Raw genomic sequence first — 23,911 nt, 5'->3', positions numbered from 1 at the left:
TTGTTGATGTGTTAAGTCAGGAGCCTGTAATTCAGTGATTGTCGTTTGTTTATGTGTTACATATTTGTTTTTCGTTCATTTTGTTACAATAATAAGACTGTTAGTTTTCTCGTTTGAATTGTTTTACATTGTCTTATCGGGGCCTATTATACCTGACTATGCGGTATGGGCTTTGCTCATTGTTGAAGGCCGTACGGTGACCTATAGTTGTTAATGTCTGTGTCATTTTGGTCTTTTGTAGATAGTTGTCTCATTGGCAATCATACCACATCTTCTTTTTTATAAATATTTGTTTTTCGTTCACTTTATGTACATACACATTAATTTAGGTTGTTAGTGTTCTCGTTTGAATCTGTTTTGCATTTGTCATTTCGTGGCCTTTTAATTATAGTTGTCACGTCATTAAAATTACGCTATCAAATGACATTTGATTATTAGTATATTATAATCATTAAAAGATAATTAAAAAAGGAAAACCAGTTTAACCCAGTTAATTTTACTAGTAAACATATTTCATGCATATGGTCATAGCCGATTATCTATCCAAAATGAAAATGAAACTGCAAAGGATCATGAACAACCAAGACGTGCAAATGCAGCAAAGCTATTGTACCGTGTGGACGTAATTGTCACCAATATTTAAATTAGCAGATCCACATATATACGTGTAATAGGAGAGGGTCGTTGTCGGCACCTTCTGATAAGTGTAGTGGATAGTATTGTAGCATATCGTATTTTCAGGATTCTAATATCAGATTTTGGTTGAACAGAAACATAAATAAAATAAACTCAAAAATTTATTTACAAATATACAATAAGGGCAACAGATATATAACGCTGTTCAAAAGTCATAAAATCGATTGAGGGAAAACAATTTCGGGTTACATACTAAAACATTTTATTAAAACAATCTCAAATAAAACATTGTCAAATCAAATTAAAAAGTTAATATTTCCTATCAATTGAGTTCAAATAGGTTAGTAATACAAACACTTAGTGTAAAAGAAAAAACTTTCTGTGGCATCAATATCTAACGTTAATAAGTCAATAACAATCAAACCAAGGAGTAAACAAAGTCTCAAAAAATCAAAGGACATTTACATCAGCAGTTATAAATAATGAATAAGAAACAACACGAACTCTACTAAAAACCGGGAGTGAAATCAGGTGCTCCGGAAGGGTAAGCATTTCCTGCACTGTATACGACACGCGTCGTGTTATTTCTTTGTTCTGTTCTGTAATGATGGAAGGTTATTATGACTGAGGGAGAATATCAGATATGATTTCTGACACACTTTTGTCATAATGGCTAATCAGCTCATGATGGCGACCGTAAAATTTATTGAGTGATGACCTTAATTTGATTGATTCATAGCCCTGTCTTATCAACTTTTGAGAAAGCAGTATTCCTCGTTCAAAAAATCAACGTATCTAGCTCTAGAGTAACGTAACAATTGAGACACATATACTCCATATGCTGGTGCCGCTGGGATGTTGCTAAACAGAAATGGAAAGTTGACTAAAGGAAAATTAAAATCATCGCGTTTGTCATAAATTTTGTTATTCAAACTACCATCAGTAGTCATTTCGACAAAAAGGTCTAAAAATGAAGCAGATTTATCTTTAAATAATATAATGATACATGTTTATTTTACCATCACTGTTGTATTGCATAATTGAAACGTTTCGCATTTAGATTTGAAAAATACCTATATGGTCCAAATACTAAAATGGTCTGGAACATTTAAACTAATGTGACAAACTTACGACGTGACTGCGAACACTTTCAATACTAATACATTCAAATGCAAAACTCTATATAGTATTATAAAATCCTACCCGTAGACACCGTGAAAACGTTTATAATGCCTCACGGACCTAACATTAAACAGTAAGTACAGCTGTAGGTAGCACTAGTTCCCATCTACACACAGATATTTTAGTCTTACCTACAATGCTTTATTTTGTTGGCAATATATTTTTACATGTGTATATATATATATATTAGTTGAATAGTCAAAACATGATCTTAACTGTATTACTCTTGATAAAATCCTCAGACACACAAAACAAAAATGACTTGTATGTGTTGAGATGTAGGAAACTGTCATAATATTTAATCCTTCTATATAGGATGCATAGCAAACAATTTTATTCAACATTAAATTCCCAAAATTATGAACATGTTTTCCTTAGTTTCTAACTTCTTAAAATCAGCAATGAAATAAAAATGAATTTCTTGGTAAAATTCTATAAGCAATATTAAACTGAAAATTTTGTAATACCGAAATTCGGGCTCTAATTAAAAGTACAAAGAAAATAGTATTATAATCTGCACATTCAAATACAATTTTCATTGATAACAGGAAGATAAAACACAAATTAATAGTGACATACTAGTAATGGAAATTACAATAACAAAGTCAGTTTTATATTTCAAAGGGTACTTTTGTTCTATTATCTTCTTTTTGTTAAATGTAAACAAATGTGCTAAACATCCCTTATATCATTTAGGAATATCAAACGCGAATATTATTCTGCCCTTAACAATACAACCTATAATTTTTTTATGTTCAATTTATTGTATTAATATAGTATCTGATACTATTATAGGCTTATGCTCAACAAAAAAACAAAAACGATTGATACTGAAACTAGTTGTGTTTATTTCCTAAATATAGTAACATAGCTATATTTTGTATAATGTCAATTTTACAATGGAATACTTTCTCCTCCATCAGGGGTCGATTAGGGGATGAAAATAAGTTTGACATTTGTGTTACGATTTAAAAAGACATCAAGTCATTAATTTAAGTTGCAGTATAAAATCAATATTATGTCAATGTCAGAAAAATATAAACTTTGTTGTACTCGGCGCAAAACAGGGGAAGACCTCGGTAGAACATCGCCGTACCCAGTTTCTCAGCCTCAAACTAAACTGTCCTGTTATTGACCTAATAATTTTAATGTATAGCACAATCAATAAGAATAAAACAATTCATTTGATAGACGATTTAGAGCATACAAGCATACGATTAGACAACATGTATACCGTTTAATAAACTTAAAAGTAGTATTTTGAATACGAATACATGTATATAAAAGTTTTAGCCTGCGTTTGTCCACTTTCATGCTTTTGTTTGTGTTATTTTTCTTGTAACATCTATATAAACATGATTGCTACTCATCAAAGAATTGTTTCGAAATTCGAACACTAGTATTATTCTGAAATTATAGCAAACCCGCTATATAACTGAATTTCTAGAATATGTTAAAGTTTCTTCCTTTTTTGTGAGAGACATTTTCATCTTTTCATAAAATATTTCTTTCGTATTGTATGGCAGGTTTCCATCGTTTGGCCATTGAATACATTTAATTTTAAACCACATACTCTTTAATATATCTGGCATATCAGTTACCTTTATCTCATCCTTTACAACAACAATCACCATGTCTTCTCTTCCCTTCTGAAAAGCATGCATGCGGGTCATTTCCATTTCATACGAACCCCAAGTACTCTTTAAGAAATCATGAGTTATAATAAATATCACCTTTCTACTGGAATCGATGGCATTCATAACATTTTCTGCAATACCGTTACCAACAATAAAGTCCTTAGCGTCTAGGCATAATTCGAATCCCATACTAGTTACACTATCATGGAACTGTTTGACCCATTCCAAATCAGTATGACTATGTGATATAAAAGCATCATACGTATATTCATGCTTCAATTCTTTGTAATTTCTCATTTTCATTTTAATCCGTAATAAAAAGTACTCAACAGCATATTTATATCGAAAGAATACGACGGTTAATATCATGGCAAGTATGATAATGGACGTTATAGACACGGCAAACGGCAACCAGAATTTGGTTTTGCATGAAATCTCAAATGTCTTTAGATTGGAAATAACTTCAGACATAAATATACGTGAAGCCTTTTCAGTTACACAGGTTAAATCTGAAATATCCGGTACTCGCTTTGATTGACCAAGCCACTTTAAAAACTGTAATGTTTTACAGGAGCATTGAAAGGGATTTCCCCTCAAGAATATGTCAACTTCACCAAGCCTTTTTATTCGTTCAATTTGTTCGGTATTGAAGTATGTTAAACTATTAAAGGTCAAATCAATTATTTTTAATGTTTTGATACTTGCATGAAATTTTGGAAATATTTTGAGGTTGTTATACGACATGTTAACTGATGTTAACTGCTCAAACGGGCGCAGAAATAATCCATTTGGTATACTATTCATTTTATTAGAGGAAAGATTAATATCATGCAATCTCAGATTCTTACTCAAGAAAGACCCAGCTCCAGCAATGTTTACAAATCCTTTTCCTAGACGTGACCCACTTGCTTTCAATGTCTGCAAATTTGGGAAACCATATAACAAGTCTACTGACAACTTATCGCATGTCCATCCAGACATATCAAAATACTCTACATTTATAACTCCAACGAAACTACCTTCGCATGACCAGATTACAGAATTCTTACAGCTCAACACACGAAGATTATGACCGTTTATAATATTAATGTTGGCCATATCCCAAGCTAAGTTATCTCCTACATACAACTCTTCAAGAGTTTGTGGTAACGCGAAACTAATTAATATTGATTGTTGAGAGCGTTTACTTCTCGAATGATGCCAATTGCTTGTAATTTTCAAAACTTTTAAATTTCTAAAGTTCGGCAAAATGAAAACATAAGAAACTCCTCGATCCAACAAAACATTCTTAGAAATCTCTAGGTACTCAATACAAGTGCTTCGCACAGAAAAAATTTGCAACGCATATAAGGATATGTCTTTGATATATAATTCATGCAATGTCAGTCGTTTCAGGCAAATTGACCATAAATACTGCAGTTTTTCCCGGTTTAAAATAAACCCATTATCAAATCTACTGTGTGCAATTTCAATATTTGTCATGTTCCTACGTTTCAATACCTCAAAAGATCTGAATACTTGATCAATTGGATTTTTAGGTAAACCGTCACCTAAATATAATGATATTGAATCTAATTTAGGAAAGTTTTCAAAAAAATCATCTGATATGGACGGCACCCTGTCTAAATGCAAAGACATGATTGACATCATTTTAATATGTGCAAACATCTCCTTGTTGAATTGCACTTTTGACGATCTAGGGAAAATCGCCAAACGGTTCAATTTACTTAATGTAGACCATTGGCTGGGAAACTTGTAATCTTGATATATGTCATAGGAAAGGGTCGTCAGTGATAGAATCTTTGACATTTCCAATATTTGGTCATCATGATGATTTTGTAGTTTATTGTATTCAATCGAAAGATGCTGCAAACACTTAAGTTTATCGAACATACCAATGGGAAAAGCCTGCAAGAAATTGTGTTCCAGATGTAGGCTTTGTAGGCGATGCAACCCATAGAAAGCATTAGTATCGATTGATTGTATTACATTATATCCCAAATAAAGATCGGTGATGTTTTTGAAATACTGAAATGTAAACCCTCTGATCATTTTAAGGCTGTTACTACTTAAATCCATACTAGTTGCATGTGTTGGTAAGTGTCTAGGTATCATAGTCAGGCCCAAATGTCTGCAATCAACATTTGTATTTTGCGAGATGCATTTCGTCTTATTGCTATTACTTTGAACTGAAAGAGTAAAGAAATATTAGTCTTAACATACATTTTATATATATTTGATGATTAATAAGATATGTTAGATAACTGTTTATTGTTGAACATTGAGGGTCATGGGTCCAAAGATGAGATATTTGTAGATGTAATCATCTTAAAAGTATATATCTGTTAATTGATTTACCTGTAGCTTTTCTAACATATAATATTGGGTGTTGAGATCATTCTAATTTTTCTTACACGACTTTTTATTTGTTGGCTTGTTCATTCGAACAGAAAAATTCTATGGAGAATGTATTTTTTTGTCACAAAGAGCAGATTGTTTTCGTATAGAGGACGTGTATTTCAATCAAGTTGGAATAATCATGGGAACATACTGTACTCCTCATCTTGCCAATTTGGTCTATCATAAATATATATATAAATCGATTTCATACACTCTTTATCATTTTTATGTCTTGTGATTGATGTCACATTGTCAATCATACCACATCTCCTTATTCATACTGGAGTTTCTACGAGATAATGAAAACAGCTAGCATGATTTAGTATCTTTATGTTCTGCTATAACGATGGTGACATATCTCTATTTTTTTCAGAGTTTGTTAGCTGTTGGACACATATTTATCCAATCAAGTTTAAAGATTTAGGTTTCAAAAACTTGAACACCTTGTAAAATGAGTACTGATCAAAGTATTTGTTTTGTTTTTCTTAATTAAGTAAGATGTTTATGTTCAAAAGCAAAATGTTTTAATATTAGAAAACATACAACTGACCTTATAAAATTGAGAATGGAAATGGGGAATGTGCCAAAGAGACAACAACCCGACCATAGAAAAAAACAACAGCAGAAGGTCACCAACAGGTCTTCAATGTAGCGAGAAATTCCCGCATCCGGAGGCGTCCTTCAACTGGCCTCTAAACAAATATATACTAGTTCAGTGATAGTGAACGCCATACTAATTTCCAAATTGTACACAAGAAACTAAAATTAAAATAATACAAGACTAACAAAGGCCAGAGGCTCCTGACTTAGGACAGGCGCAAAAATGCGGAGGGGTTAAACATGTTTGTGAGATCTCAACCCTCCCCCTATACCTCTAGGTATCTCTATAAAGTTTATCTCTATAACTTGTTAGCTGTTGCACATATCTTTTTAGACATAGCTGTCCTTCTAAGTACCACTTGGAAGGCATAAGTTTTGATTTGAAAAGTATTCTTTTACATGGTTGTCAATTTAAATGTATTATCAAAGCATATATAACTGACCTTCTATTAAGGAGATTAAAATCCAAAAGAGTCCAACTTTTATGATGTTCATGATTATTGTTTGGGGTTTTTTTTTGCGAGCTCAATTTTAATGAGAAAATCACTTATTTCAGTGTATGCAGTCACAGCATATTATATAAACTCTAGCTTCCTGGTTTTCTATTGCGATTCAAACTTAAAGTTTAAAGTTTAACAATGGTTGACCTAACATATTTTATACTATACAAATAAGCTTAACCTCTCTCTAACGATCTTAACATGGAAAATTTAGTAATAGATATGCGTGGGGACCTTTACATAATCCTTTTTAGATTATTCTAGTATACAATAAAGACTGTACAAATGATTTCTATCAGAGCTGCAAAATCATTCATCAAGCGTTTTAGCTATGTTCCGTACCTCATGAGATTTTATCCTTTTTGTGAGCGTTCTAGTTACCACTTCTTCCTGTGTCAAACCTTCCACAGAACTGCTTGGTTTTTAGTTGCTGCTGCTTTGACGTTTTTTCTTGGCTCAGCTTATAAACTTAATAGAATGCATTGTATTTTACGAAGTCAGAAACCCTAAACAGATGGTATTTGTTTCAACAACAAAAAAAACTGTTAAACAAAGCAATGATGTTCTTTGTCGGCCACCAAAACATAAACAATAAAAGGTCTGTATATAAGAGGGACGAGCGATACCAGAGGGACAGTCAAACTCATCAATCGAAAATAAACTGACAACACCATGGCCTAAAATGAAAAAGACAAAAAGAGAAATGTTATGCTATTGTTTCAGAAAAAGGGAGAAGGTTTGGATCCATGAAAACGTTTAATCCCGCTGCAAATGTTTGCACCTGTCCTTTTTTTATATAGATTAGACCGTTTGTTTTCCCGTTTGAATGGTTTTATACTAGTAATTTTGGGGCCCTTTAAAGCTTGTTATTCGATGTGAGCCAAGGCTCCGTGTTGAAGGCCGTACATTGACCTATAATGGTTTAACTTTTTTTTTAAATTGTTATTTGGATGGGGAGTTGTCTAATTGGCACTCACACCACATCTTCCTATATCTATAAACAATGGTACACATGACACAACATAGAAAACTAAAGAATAAACAACACGAACCCTATCAAAAATGAGGGGTGATCTCAGGTGCCCCGGAAGGGTAAGCAGATCCTGCTCCACATGTGGCACCCGTCGTGTTGTTTATGTGATAACAAATCCGATAAATAATCTAATTCGGTAGGTCACATTCATGAAAGGGAAGGGGATTGTAGTTACGACGTAAGGAATATAAAATATGACAAAATTAAGGTTGAAAATGGTTGATGGAAATGATGGAAACAAATTTAGAATATAAAGTTGGTTGATATGGTTATTATTGGCAGATTTGAACAAGAAAGGTAGAGGAAACAATCTTCTAATTTTGCAAATGTAAAAACTATTCAATACACAAAGGATACGAAGGGTTTTTATCTTGATATATGGCTTAATAAGTATGTTGGCGTGACAATTCTAACAATGCAATTTTTGATGTAAATTATACTTCAAAGAAACATAATTCCCGTTAGAAGAATTGATCGGTAATAAGTTTTAAAATCTATCAAGACCCTACTGATGTAAATTTCATTAGACTCTTGTAAACATAGTGTAGACCAATAAAATACAGAGGCAATCTATAACATAAATTTAGAATAAGACAACAGCTATCAATTGTTTTTTATGTGTAATAAAATATTGATTTTAAAAAGGAAGAAATCAAAAAATCAAGATGTAGAATGTGTTACATATTCAAAAAATCAGGTAACAATTGTTGGTGGACACTTCTACAATTTATTCCCAAAAAACAAAATACAAATGAAAAAATGAACACTTTATCTCAACTCAATTAATAAGTGTTACATTAAAAAGATTGATGAGCAATTATAATTGTGTTTTAATATTTCAGTAATGATTAGTATACACAGTTTAAGTATTAAAGTGTGTTTTTTTTTTTTTTATTATTTTGGGAATTTTCACTGATAGATGTTGCAATACTGAACACGAGATAACGTCAAGTAGAACAAATAGATAGTAATAACAGCGTTTTGTTCGTTATAACTGGAAATGCTTGACTCATTGGCAAAACGCTGTAATGCAAAGAGAAGGCACCCCAAGAGTGACTGGGGTATAGAAATATGGTCACTTGGTCTTCTCCCGACCGGAAGTAAAACGCTTGCCGAAGAGGGGCGTCCGTTTGGCTGTGCGGGATGTATCAAGTTCGCAGTCACGTCCGGTCAGAAGGGGGACGTTAAATCCGATGCCTCGTGTAAAGAGAGTGCCACGCTCTTTGCACGTTAAGAACCCTTGCGACAACTCTTTGAGGGGTCTGTAGGTGGCCTGTTGCAAGGCAAAATGTCTGTCCCTATCCAATATACCCTCATTTTCCAGTGGCAGTCCAAATTTCCCCGACCATCATCCTAGAGGGCCTCTATTACAACAACCTACCTATTGTATTTATTGTTAACTTGTTCTCGTCCTGAATATGCATGAAATATTTTCCACTGGACCTTAGGCAACCAACAATCAATAAAACAATCAATCAAAGAGAAGGATCGAAACTGATTTACACATGTTTGCTACTCTGTTTTAAAATATCAAGGTTTTAGAAAGACTGTTTTTATATGTTAAATTATTTAGAAAAAAATGAAGGGTTCGTGTACTTCTTTTCGAGGTATAACACTTATTGAAAATGCGGGAAATAATACATTTAGACTTTTCATAGATTTAACACTCACACCTTTTTCTAAAAAATAACAAGGATTTCATAAGATATTTAAAGATGACATTTTTAACTATATTTACTTAATTAATGATAAGAAAAGTAGAGTTAGTGGGCAGAAGTAGAGTTAGTGGGCAGAATTTGTAATGACACTACATATATAAAACTAGAGGATTCCAATTTGGCAAAAAATAGGAACCAAGAGGAGCGAACATCCTTAAGAGCCATTCTCTGTAAGGACCAAAATTAGTGTTCACACCTATGTCACAGATTTTTACCATTCTTTGTACACATACTACATAACTAATATACTTAACAAATAACACTTTAAATATTGATTTTGGGCTTTGTTACTATGGAAATGGCGGCCATTTTGATTTTGGGCTTTTTTTTCAATGAAAATTCTAAAAAATTTCCAAGATATCAATGCTTATTTTCCCGTAATCCTGACAGTAAATGATGCAGACAATTATCACATATAAAAGCTGTTACCTTTGCCTTTCTAAAGATATATCACATATTTGGCTGACAATTGTGTACATATGCTTATTTTCTATTGGAGAAGGGGGTGATTCTGACATCTAAATAAAAACCAAATTTCACCAAAATTCATTGAAGCTTTGAAAAAATTTCCGAGATAGTTTTTTGAAAATATTGTCAAAATCATAAAGATAAACCCCCCATTTAAAAATTAAAAAAAAATTCAGGGATGTGTTTTTTGATTTAAGAAAAAAAATGTGGATTGAAAACTTGAAAAAATCAACTATGTGTCTATGAGTTATCTCCCCTTTATGGTTCTTCTTCATTGAAAACATAAAGAAACAACAGGAAGTACAAGGGTTAATGCCCAAAATAAAGTGCAGACGAAATGCAGACACTGATAAAACCATTATAATGTTGGTAAAAATAAGATATATCAAGGTAGATAGTACTATGGAGTGCAATTTCTCTCCAAAGTGTGTGGATTGTGATGAACTCATTTGATGAACCTCTTGCCAAACACTGAAACAGTGAAACACAGGCAGTACATACATGTACCAAATGTTTGCTATTTTTTCTGAGAATGGTCTTAAACCATCAGTAGCTCTAGATCATCACATCAATATTATATTTCAATTAAATGAAAGAAAAAACAATTCAAATTGTGCACGTCGCATGTTATGCCAACAAAAAGTTTTCATCCAGATATTGACCACATCAAGGATTCTGGACTCAAGTCGTTACCTTACAGAACTAGCCTTAAACTAGCAAGTGGTGGACCGAAGGAAAAGGATTTTATTCATCTTATTAACTAGACAAGAAGGTGAGTAATGAAAATAAAAATGAAATTGACATGACCCCCCCCCCCTTTTTTTCCCTTTTTATAGTTTGGATTAGTTTATGTAATATTTAGATTTTCATAATTATCATTCATCATTGATTATTTGTTAAACATTCTCAATTACTAAGACAATGCAAACATTTCTTTTAATGAAAAGCAGGAGCACTTTCTATGTATTTATTTAGTTTCAAAACAGATATATAATTTACAATGTACCTCCTTTCATGACTTTCATGAGTGTAAGAATTGGGGTCCTCTAATTTTTATGTATTATTTACTTTTTACACATTTTCTAAAACAAATACTTATTCTGTACAATTTTAAGGAAAATGATTTTATAATTAAAATGTAGATTTCTGTAGTAATTTGATTTCTTTTTAATGTTTGTCCTTCATTCCGAGATTTATAAACTATATTGTCAGTGGCGGATCCAGAAATTTTCATAAGTGGGGCCCACTGACTGACCTAAGAGGGGGGCCCGCTTCAGTCACGCTTCAGTGATTCCCTAGATAAGCAACCAAATTTTTTCCTAAAAAAGGGGGGGCAGCCCCCTGCCCCCCCCCCCCCTAAATCCGCCTCTGATTGTATTACCTTATTTTGTTTTCCACAGTTATTCTTCTTCCTTTGGCATCCTATTATTCTCTATTTTAATTATGATCAATAAATATGTGTGCTTATTTATCTCCAATTATAATGTTCATAATTATTTTTTAATTCTGACAATAATTTGCTTATAATAATTATTCTTTGTTTGGTAAACCCTATTCAGCTTCTTATTGATGTGTTCATGGTTTAATCTATTATTTTTACAATTTATGAATTATTTGATATTGATTCCAAACAGTACTTTACCAGTAAAATTGTCAAAACTTTAAAACTCCTATTTACATAACACCATTGTTGTGAATATAAATATTTGATTTACATTCAATATCTAGCTCCCCACCCCCTGACCCAAGATTAGATGTAAATTCTATATCCCTCCTCCCCATCTCTGAGATTTGATCAGGTTTTTAAAACATCCTAAATAAGGAGTATCTTGTAACAATGGTTTGAAGCTGTAAATAACCAGCTTCCCCCAAAAAAATATATTGAAAAAAAAATTGTATGATGATAGAAAATAGATGAGTACTCTGTTGCAAATAAAATCTGTGTATGGTTTATTACCTTTCACTTTAACATATGAATAATTGGTATGCAATCTTACAGCTAATTTCTTAATGCATGTAGAATAAAATTTTGGTTAGCCTGCTTGCTTTGTTTGTATATTGTACACTCATAAGGATAACACCCAATTAAATTCAAATATGATATACAGGTTAAACTATGCCAATATAAATTGTTTAAAGATGTCATTCTTATTTATAAGGCTTGTATAAACAATTATACAAACAAAGCAAGCAAGAAAACCAAAGTTTTACTTTGTAAGCATTAGGAAATTAGCTGTAATAAATCTTGAACAGCAATACATGTATAGGTTAACACAGAACTTGTTTCAATGTTTAACTGTAGTTTTATAAATAATTGCTATCATTTTTTCCAGCATGTTGTACTTTGTTTCTGAAGAAAATAAGAATAGATGTCAATGATGCAGTACTTGAAGACGGAAATGAGGTAAATAAATACTAATATATTGTTTAAAAGTAATCTTTGTATCTTCACAAAAGGTTCAGCATGTGTTTAGCAATAATACTATGATATACAGGTACATATTTGTCATACAAAGTCTTCACAAACAAGGATAGAGACTAATTGCTACATTTCCTGAGTCAGGAAGGCTAAAAAAATATATATAAGAGAGTCTTGTCCTTTTCACAAATTGCACCTATTTAAATTTATTTAAAAAATTATACTTAACTGTATCATAATAAATTTTTTTGTCTATGAAAAAATAATCATTTTAACAAAAATTACAAACCTTATTTGCTGTTTATTTTGCTGAAGCTGAATCAATTTAATTGTTGTGTATATAATTATTATTCTTACATAATCAAAATTAAATTTACTTCCACTAAATAGAAAATATTTTGTTAAACTGATAATGCCTTATATATTTAGTATATACAATGAAGGGAATTAATTGCTGTTTAAAATTATATTTTGCAATTTAATTTTTATTACGGGCAAATATTTCAGCTTATTATAGATGCTGTTAGTATTATAGATCCTGTTAGTATTAATTAAAATTTATTTTACAGGTTAAATAAACAAGTAGAAAAGGGGATTTGCCAACATATCCAGAAAAGATGGAAACAACAGAAGATGTATGTTATCAGACCACATCAACCCACTTTAGTAATTTTTTTTTCTCCCAAAAATGTTTGCCAAATAATTTATCCCTGTATTTCCCCAAAACAATCCATTTAAGAAGATTCTATTTATACTAAGAACTATAATCAGCTTTGTATTTATGCTGAGCAATGCTATCTAACATCAAGACAGATTCAGATTCAATATTTTATTATAGTCTCACTACTTGAAATTCATATACAGTACATACAGAGTATATAAACAATATAAGACAGCCAATATACAAATATAAAACACAAGTAACAAGACATCTAACATAAGCGATATTTTCCAATTAACAAAGTTCCATAACTCATCAGTTAAAAGGTAAAAATTTGTCACAATCCGAAGTGCTGACATCCATTATTCCTGAGGTTGTGTAATCATTGTAATAAATCTTCCTTTCTCAATTTTATTCTTTAAAGAAATTTTATCAATGCAGACTGTTAATGAAAAGGTGTACAGAAAGCAAATGTTATATCAAAAATAATCATAAAGTGATTGCATATAATTGAACCCCTAGAAACTATTACTGGCAAAAATAAAAAGATATTTTTGCTGAATTGTTGCCAATGAAAATTATCTCTACTTGAGATCAAAAAACATAGAAGTAAACAGTATAGGTCAGCCATGATCACTCAAACATGTCAGAGTCAATATTTTATGTGCCCATAACTGAGTTATATTGTAGTAAGTTACAAATGTTCCTCAGTTTTTTTTTATCTTTTCAAAGCCAGATTTATTTGACATATTCCTTAGAATTAACCAGGGGAAATAGCAATTCAACATGACGTCATCAGAAACCTTATATTTTTCAGAGTGATGTAACACAGGCAAGAATTTAAGTGAATGAAACAGCATCACTTCTAAAAGTAGCATGGAATTTTTATCACAGGTATTTTTTTAGACAGACAGATTAAAAAGTGTTTTGCCTTGTAAATCAACAACAACAGTTTCTCAATCAATATTTTAAAATTGTGTTTAAAGTTTTACTGAACCCCTTCAAACTAGCTATATATAGAATCGCCCTTTTTTTTGCAAAGGGGGGGGGGAGGGTTTTTTTTATCTGATAAACAATCTGTTGTCCAGTTCCAGTCAAAAAGATTTGGGAATCTTAACTTAATACCAAAATTTTAATGCTTACAAGTGATTATAACATCAATTGGCCGAAATTAGAGCCAAATTTTTCTTTTAATTAGAAATATCTATGCAATAGGGAGAAACATGACTCAGAAACATTACTTTTCTATAACTTTTTATAAATTGCTTATTTCTTGACCCATTTCAATGTGATTTTATTCTTGAATTTCTGGGCTTCTTTCATGTGCTGAATCTAAACATGTATTAAGTTAAGGGATTTTGGGTCTCTTTTTTAAATGGGTCCATTGAGGGTCCAAAATTTAACTTTGTTTGATTTTATCAAAAATTGAATTATTGGGGTTCTTTGATATGTCAAATCTAACTGTCTATTTAGATTTTTAATTGTGGGTCCCGTTTTCAAATTGATCTACACTAATAAGGTACCAAGGGTCTAAAATTAAACTTAGTTTGATTTTACCAAAAATTGAATTCTTGAGGTTAATTGATAAGCCCAATTTAACTGTATATTTCAATTTTTAATTTTGGGTCCCGTTTTCAAATAGGTCTACATTAAGGTCCAAAGGGTCCAAAATTAAACTTAGTTTGATTTTTACAAAAAAAAAATTAAGGGGTTCTTTCACATGCTGAATTTAATCATGTATTGTGATTTTTGGGCCCTGTTATCAAATTTGTCCATATTGAGGTTTAAAGGTTCCAAAACTGTTTAATTTCATCAAACCATTGAATTCCTGGGGTTCTTTGATATGCTCAATCAAACTGTGTATTTAGATTTTTGATTTTGGGTCCCATTTTCAAATGGGTCTACATTAAGTTCCAAAGGGTCCAAAATTAAACTTAGTTTGATTTTAACAAATATTGAATTCTTGGGGTTCTTATATATGCTGAATCTAAACATGTGTTTAGATTTTTTGATTATGGGCCCAGTTTTCAAGTTGGTCCACATCAAGTTCCAAAATTTAACTTTGTTTGATTTCAACAAAAATTGAAATCGTGTGGTTCTTTGACATATTGAATCTATTTAGAGTTTGGATATTGAACCATTTTAGCTTAATTGTCAAATGTTTAATCACAATCCAAATTCAGAGCTGTATCAAGCCTGGTTCTGGCTATGCAAATTGGTTAAGAAGAAATTATATGCCCAAGACCTATTATGGTATACAAATGTCCTCCGTCTGTCTGTCCAGTGTAAACATGTCGCACCATAACATTAGAAGGACTTTTCCAAATTTCATGAAACATAATATAGTTGTTACTTATAATGGTCAAAATGATCTGTATACGTTTTGATACAAATAAGATTAAACCTTTTCGAGCTACAGGACTTTGTAACTAAAACAGGGGGGTGTTTTTTTTCACATGTCGCGCCGTATCTCAAAAATGATTTGTGATGATTGCTTAAAACTGTACACACTTCTTAGTTATGTTAATCTAAAGATCTGTTTACTTTTTGGTGATGATTCAAAATGTTTATATTTTAGAGTTATTGAGTTTTCTGGTATAAAAGTTTTTTTTTGCACCTGTCGCGCTGTATCTCAGAAAATGTTGATGATTATTGCATAAAACTAATACACTTAAGACAAAGGGCGTATCATACACTCATGGCGCAGCAGTTTATTGAGTTCATGTCTGACATGTTGATGACCGACAGACAAACGGACAACAGTATGCCATAGTAGCATGTAAATGATGTATAAAAAGTGCATAAATAATGCACTCAAAAGTTAACCATGAAAGAAACAAAACTATCTTTTGAATTTTGTGTAAGCATCAATCATTAGGAAAAAATTATTTAAACTAGTAAAAATTGCTTATATCTAATATTTGATTAAGTTTGTAAAATAAAATACTTTCTTTTATTTAGAAATAATCCAGCAGTTTCCAGATTAAGAATTTCACCATGTTAATGAGTTTTACAAGCAGTTAGGATGAGGTGTTTTTCAGAAGAAGAAATGATTTCCTAGAATATGTATTCTAAAAGTTCCAAATCTGTTTATTGTAATAGATTACTTGAAATAATGAAGAAAATTATTACAACTGTTTTTAGTGGAAGAAGACGTCAAGTCTTCTGAAGACTTACGGGGCTGACCATTGGCATTGAGTCTCCGTATGCCGCATTCATTTCGTGTATTACAATTTCAAAACAACTTAGATTCCTGACACCGATTTTTACACATGATTAGTCATCTGAATCATTTAATTTGTAAATTATGATTGTAAAACAATCACTATCGTAAATATGACCCTTTTATTTATGTAAATTATTAGATTTCATCTCATCCACATGAACGTTATTTGTTTACTTGTAACAGGAAGTTTTAACTGTAGATATTTGTATTACGCATGCATGAATTTGGTATCGGGACAACTCGCCCTGTTTACAAGTTCGCCCTTGAAGTTACGAATTTGCAATCTTGCAGACAAGAAGATTTTGTTTTTATATAAATAAAAAGGATATATAAAGTGTTGTCTTTATTCATGGTTTTCCTTTGTCATGTGAATTAGATGCCTTTCGTAACATACATGTGAACCTCCCGTTTAGGAGAAAAAACTCCCGTGTATGAAATTTTTCAGACGCCATATTTGATCATTTCTTACTACTGTACGGGTGTAATTGACACCTGTGTTAAATTTTACCTGAACATCAAAGAAGATTTATAATTATATGGCTTCACTTGACAGCTTGGGTGTCAAACATACTGGTAATCAACGATGTTTACCTCCGGCTAACTGCCGTTGTGTTATCAAAACGATGTGTATTGGGAATATTGAAATACTTTTTTGTTACTTCCCTTTGTTTTATCCTGTTTTCAGTTATTTTGCTTTTAAAAATGTAAATTGTAAAAAGACTATAAATGATTAATATTTTAATCAAATAATCATAAAAGGATGTTGATTAAATGAATTTAAATGATTTTGGACAAATAAAAAAATTAAAATTTATAAATTATTTTAGCAATCTAGACCTCCTTTCAAGGATTAAATTGAAGTTTATATCATAATTTTGTTTACAACAGAATGTTCTTTTTAATTAATTTACGATGTTGCAAATATACATGTGGAGCTTATTTCTTTCTTATTTGTCTATACATTTACAAATGATAAGGAGATGAAGACATGAATAAAAATATATACAGATAAGATATATAAATATAATGATTCATTTGCTAGCAGTGAACTATCATTTGTCAAAAGCAAAACAAAACAAAACAAGAAACAGATTCTTCTTATTATTTTATTTTATTCAAATAGAGAGGCAATAATGGAACTATAAACATTACAATTTGATGGAAATTTGAAGAAAAAACACAATTTCTACATCATTTGGTTACATTTATGACAAAATTTATGTCGATAAAAAAACATGATGTTTTGACCATTCAGTACTTAACCCTTTCCTCCATAATGACGCTTTTTGACGCCACCCTCTTTACTCCATAATGACGCCTTTTGACGCCTGTGTAGTACCTCAGTTGAAACACTTTGCCTACAAAGTGTCTGCAGTAGACTCAATAAAATTTGTATCCAATATGAAAAGGAATATCATAGGAATATTCTACTTAAATTTATTTAATGAAATATTTGTTTTTTTGCAATGCATGTTAATACTTTAAAGCCTATTTTCAGCATTTTATTGAAAAATTCTATTTTGTGTTCATTTTTTACAGTGGGTTGTGATGATCTTCCAGTTAGGTTACCCTCATTTGGAGTGTTGTTCCCAACCTGTTAAAGGTCCATCTTTGTGCATAATTCAAAATTGGAAATTTCAACAAGCATCTAATATTCTTAATCTGGAAAGCCCTGGTCTGCTAGCTTCATGTATATTTTTTCTACCGATTTAATATATAACTAGAATCATGCAAACAGACTTAAGGAAAAGGCATGTAAGTTCATCATACAAATATGACACTTTTTCTAGACAATCCAGATCTTGCAAAATACGTCGCTAAAAATTGTAACCTTTAAAATTGTTGTGCAGTAAAAACCCATATGGGAACTTTCAAAAGTTGGCAGGTATGTAACAAGTCTTACTATTTTTATGCTCCATTTATGGGCAATATGTTTTCTAGTCTGTCCGTCCGTCCTGCTTCTGGTTATAAAGTTTATGGTCGAGGTAGTTTTTGATGAAGTTGAAATCCAATCAACTTGAAACTTAGTACACATGTGTTCCTCTTGATATGATCTTCTTAATTACTGCTAAATTAAAGATTTTACCTAATTTTCATAGTCAACTGAACATAGAAAATGATTGTACGGATGGGAAATCCATGTACTTATGACCTTTTCTTGTTTGAAGAAAAAAAAACATTTTAACGATAATGGAACAAAGCAGCCTGGGTAAGTGGGGCTGCTTTTATGGTAATTCAAGTTACCTTTTATTCACCTTCTTCCACTTCAGAGCTATCAGCTCTTTGATTCCACAAAATATAGAAGATGTCCTTCATTCACTGACAATGTAATTGAGTTCTAATAACCAGGAACAGAAACCTCAAGTATTACCAAAAGGTTCATTTGGTTCTTTTGTTGATTCATTGGAAAAGGCTGAATCTTAGCGCCACAAAAAAAATACTGTCATTCTAGACACAGACCATGTTGTATAATCAAGTTTATCAGATGCTTCCAGACATATCTGAGAATAAATATTATGTGACATCTAGCTGCAAAATAAAACTGAATTCAAGTTTTCTGTTAATCACTTTTGTTAATGCCAATTATTTTGTCATAGTCGCATCTCAAGTTGCATGTTTTACCTGTAACCTCTAGAAATGTATCAAACTGTTATACAAGTGAGTGGTTTAACTAGCTATAAAACCAGGTATAATCCACCATTTTCTACATTAAAAAAAGGTCTGTACCAACTCAGGAATATGAGAGCTGTTATTCATTCTTTTGACATGTTTAAGCTTTTGATTTTGCCATTTGATAAGGGATTTTCCATTGTGAATTTTACCTTTCTTTCATTTTGACCAAATCACTACTTTCACTTTAAACAATTTGTTTTTTCAAATGTTTTACTTTTTTTAATATATATATATGCAACTGATAGGACCAATTAAATAGTAAACATTTCAAAGAAAACAGTAGCCAGAATACTTAGGAAGAAATACCCCATATAATAATTGGGAACTATATTCAAAGGCCATGGAAAAAGGGAATTAATTGTGGTCTGAAGCCAACTGCAATGTTCTTTGTAATGTGTTTCCATAGCAACTGTTATTGATATTTATTTTGAATAATATTAGTTGTGTATCAAAACAATTCCTAATCAGTATGGTTTTACAAAGTTAAATAAGAAAAACTTTGAAATTGACAAATATAACCACTTATTTTCTTTTAATCTGCACAATGCAATTTCAAGTTTTGCCAAATTTCAGAAAATTTTGAACATTTTTTTTTTAAACAACAAAAAACACACAGCCAATTTTTTTCTTGGTGAAAGAGTAATATATGAAGATCATTTTGGAGGTATAACAAATAAATCTGACGTTGGGATAAAAAATAAAATCATTTTGAAATTTACTAAAAAATGCCTTTTTCAGCAGTTTGAAAAAATGCAAAATCAGCACTTTTCAGATACAAGTTTTAATGTTTTGAATGGGTTCAAGACAATGTCTGTTTACTTTAATGCGTTATTTCAGACCTTTACTTGTTCAGTATACCTATGATTTAGGCTAAAAATGAATATTTGTTAAAAATAATGAAAGTTGAAAAATGATGCATTTTGAGATTTTGCTACTCTGTTACTGGGCTTATATATATATGGGACCTGTAACCATGGCAACAGAAACCCCCAAAACAAAAATGAAAGTTATTTTTGTTATCAGGGCATCATATGGGCTTAATATTGAAAAGATATTGAAAATCTGTGACATTGGTGTGAACAGTCCCTTGAATTTCTTTGGTTTTTACAGAGAATGACTCTTAAGATACATTACTTCAGATTAGCTCAAACGTGTTCCATGCCCAAAATTCTGTCTTTTAAGGGAAAATGTGTTCGAAAAAAAATTCTGTACAAACATATAATTACCAAACAACTCTTTTTTCAAATATTTAGATACAAATAGTTGTTTCGATAATGCCATATTTAGCTATTATAAACTTGTTCAACTAAATGTAGATGTACATACATTTTCTTTTTAATTTCGTTTAATTGAAAAGAACCTACATAAAACAGCAAAGAAATTATGTCTTTACACTAATACTTAAATGTCCTTGGGCACAACATTACCGATTTTTATCTTCTCAATTTCAATTTACAAACATTTGACAAAATTTAACAACGAGGAAGTTATGTGACCTAATTTTTATTCTGTGGCTTATATGCATGAATAATACAAAATCATACACTATTTTGATATTTCAAAATGTTCAACAATTACTAGGTTATTATAAATTGTAGCATAGTGACAAATAAGTGACATTTGACCTGATATACTCTCAATTCATTTATTTTCGTGAGTACCATCTTTCGTGGATTTTGGAAAACTTGCGGTTTTGTGGATAAATAATTTCGTTGTTTTACCAAAGTCTGAATACAGCCTGCTAGAAAATTTATAATTCGTTGAATTTTGAATCCATGAAAAACGTTGAAATTAGTATCCAACGAATGACTGCATCCACAGTATTCATTTCAATAATCGCATATTCAATTTGTTATAAAAACGTACAAACAATCTATAAAACTGTTTAGAACAGCTTAACTCATCAAATTGATACAAAGCAGAAAAAACATATTCATTTAAATGCTATTCAAGTGACTGTATTACTAATCTTCAAACAATCATTTATATAATCAAGTCGAAATTGAATCAATTTATCTAATTTCAAAAAGAGTGTTGCTTTTAAATTTGTGTCATTTGACATATTTTACGAAATATGATTTTTATAAGATTTTATTCATAACCTTAGACACATACTTGTGTACAAGAGGACAATATATACAAATATAATAAGATAATACATAGCGAGACAGGACAAACGAAACACAAATGCATAGTATATTTTAAAAGACAATTGGTATAATTAGATTAAGTATTTTATGATTTTCTTCACGAAAATTGATAATTTCCTTTGAACTTGTACGTTACATATAGACAACAAGCCAGTGAATTTGTTCTTGCTTGGATTCATTACATAGTAATTTGGTATAAACTTTGATCTAAGAGCAGAAACATCAGCATTTTTACAGGTAAACAATATATGAAACTCATCCCCTATTCCCTCATTACATAATGTACATATTCTATTTTCCCTCGCGATCCCCGCCCATCTACCCGTCTTAATAGGTAACTTCAAATTCGAGCATCGAAGTTTAGATATGTAATATCTGTCCTTGGGTAATAATCGCAATAGATACGGTTCCAAACCAAACTCGAGTTTGAATAAAGAATAGAATTCACCCCTAGATGCATTATGTATCTGCGAAAACCAATGCTGATAGTACTGATCATGTTTAACCATACTTTTTAACCAATCAATATTTACAACTAATTGATCGTTCCATATAAAACTATGACCTGTATCATCAAATATAGATTTTACATATTGAATCCATTTAAATTTGGTAGGATTAGTTTCATGTAGTTTAATCATAAGTCTTAGAAGGATATTTGACAGTTTGCTCTCTGTTTTAATAGTTCTGCACCAAAATTATGCCATCCTAAGTTTTATAGTGATATCTAACGGACCCGACCTAATTCCCCGTAAACCATAAAATTTGGTGTACTATTCCGAACACAAAGAATATTTTTACAGAATTGCAACTGAATTTTCTCAATATTCTGTTTATTTTCAAACCCCCAAACCTCTGATGAATATAATAATATAGGTGCGATTACAGCATCGAAGAGTTGTAACTGAATATCAATAGGCAATGATATATGTTTTATCTTCCTGTAGAGAGCAAACATTGCTTTTTGTGCTTGATCAAAAATCCTTCTTCTAGCAGTACAAAAATTACCGTTATAATTAAAAGTTATTCCAAAATAATTGTAAGAATCTACAACTTCTATAGCATTACCATATACATGAAAATCAAAGTTGTCTCGTACCTTTTTTTTTATCTATCTTAACTTTGAGTTTCCATATGTTACAATATTGTTTCAAAAACGTCGAGTGCATGTTGTAGTTCTTCCTTACTATCAGACATAATGACAGTGTCATTGCGTACAAAATTACAAAGATTTTAACTAACACTTGTAACAATTCTTCACAGTTTTTAGAAATATATTCTAAATCTTTTACATCATTTTCCACAAAAAAGTTTTCTAAATCATTCAAAAACACCGAAAACAAAAACGGTGATAAATTTTCACCCTGCCTAACATCCACACCACAGTTGAAGAAAGTTAAACTTTGGTTACCATATCGAAGACATGTCTTTATATTTTGATACATATTATAAATAACTGTATCTAATACTAAATCAAAAAGTTTAACATACATTGGCATAAGATCATATACAGTACATTTTATATATTCATTAATTATTTTGTCACATCTACTGGCTTTATCATTTTTTAAGTTTTTTTACACTTTTTAAAATCTCATTTTCGGTTACAGCACCATTCAATAAGCTATACAATTCATCTGGTAAATTATGTACATTAAAGTCATAAGAAACCTCAAATCAAAAAAAAATAATGCATATGTTTTTTATAACTCAATGGATAGTTTTCATTGTAAAACTTATGTACATATACTTTTTTCTGAAGAAAATTCTTTAATTTATTCATATTTAGAAGAAGTTTACTTTATTTGAATTGCTTCCTTCCAGCAAGCAATTCCCCCGATATATTTTCCGTATGCAAGGTGACCTCAGTGTGACCCATCTCGTAAAAATCCGGTGACCACAATACGCATGGATGTCCTTAAAATAAACTATTATCTTAATTTACATGTTAAACACGTGCTCAATTTCCATGCTTTTTTGTTTATTTTTCGTCAATTGTTGACAAACAGGTGACAATCGTTAAACTTCGGCTTCAAAACACGAACTTTAATTACCTGCCATATTTTCACAACAACACTGACCGATTGAAAAAAAAATTGACGATTATACGAAATTTACACGAAAAAAATGATAAATTCGAGCACAGAAGACTAAGTTTATGATGTTTGTATGCATTGGTTTAAGAATTGGAAGAACATTATTTTTCACCGGTCACTCGTTTCTTATGACTTTAAAATTAACTTCTGGTTCCTCAGTATTTGAGTCACATCTATTCATATCTTTGAAATAGTCATAGAGAGCTTCAATAGAAATTTCAGGGTCTACGCCTTTTTTTTTATTTGACCCAATACTATTCAAAATATTCCAAAACTTTTTACTATCTGATTTTTTGGTCTGGCGTAATTTATTTCCAATATTTTTTTTATGAAATATGAAACACCTCATTGACAGTGTTTCTATCAGTAGCCACGGAGATATTTGTTATCATTATTATAATTTCCTTATATTAGTAAAAGGTTACTGATAACAAGGAAACTACTGTTTCAAGAATTTCAAGTAGTTAATTTTGAAATCATCTCTTCGACAGTTTACGTCAGCCAGTATGAAT

The 23,911-nt window shown here is 31.0% G+C and overlaps 1 protein-coding gene and 1 long non-coding RNA gene across 2 annotated transcripts; one reads left to right on the top strand and one right to left on the bottom strand.

Annotated features, from left to right (window-relative positions):
• Positions 1 to 784: 784 nt before the first annotated feature.
• On the bottom strand, positions 785 to 7,069 carry LOC139493384 (toll-like receptor 4). Its single transcript, XM_071281753.1, has 2 exons — positions 6,899 to 7,069; positions 785 to 5,644 (listed from the first exon to the last, which is right to left on the bottom strand). The coding sequence occupies exons 1-2, from the start codon at positions 6,948 to 6,950 to the stop codon at positions 3,246 to 3,248; spliced, it is 2,451 nt and encodes an 816-aa protein (XP_071137854.1). The 5' UTR covers positions 6,951 to 7,069; the 3' UTR covers positions 785 to 3,245.
• Positions 7,070 to 10,073: 3,004 nt separating this feature from the next.
• On the top strand, positions 10,074 to 20,292 carry LOC139493383 (uncharacterized). Its single transcript, XR_011656991.1, has 5 exons — positions 10,074 to 10,946; positions 12,508 to 12,578; positions 13,163 to 13,228; positions 14,072 to 14,148; positions 16,216 to 20,292. It is a non-coding gene; the product is annotated as an uncharacterized lncRNA (long non-coding RNA).
• Positions 20,293 to 23,911: the final 3,619 nt, after the last annotated feature.

This window comes from Mytilus edulis, chromosome 10 (assembly GCF_963676685.1).
Source record: "Mytilus edulis chromosome 10, xbMytEdul2.2, whole genome shotgun sequence".
NCBI classification, from domain to species: Eukaryota; Metazoa; Mollusca; class Bivalvia; order Mytilida; family Mytilidae; genus Mytilus; species Mytilus edulis.
Note: the sequence above shows the minus strand (reverse complement) of the source record. Positions and strands in the feature narration are given on the sequence as shown.

Coding starts and splice junctions, on each gene's coding strand:
- LOC139493384 (XM_071281753.1), bottom strand. CDS start 6,950: ATGAACATCATAAAAGTTGGACTCTTTTGGATTTTAATCTCCTTAATA. Junction 5,645..6,898: donor TTTAATCTCCTTAATAGAAG/GTCAGTTATATA, acceptor TTACTCTTTCAG/TTCAAAGTAATAGCAATAAG.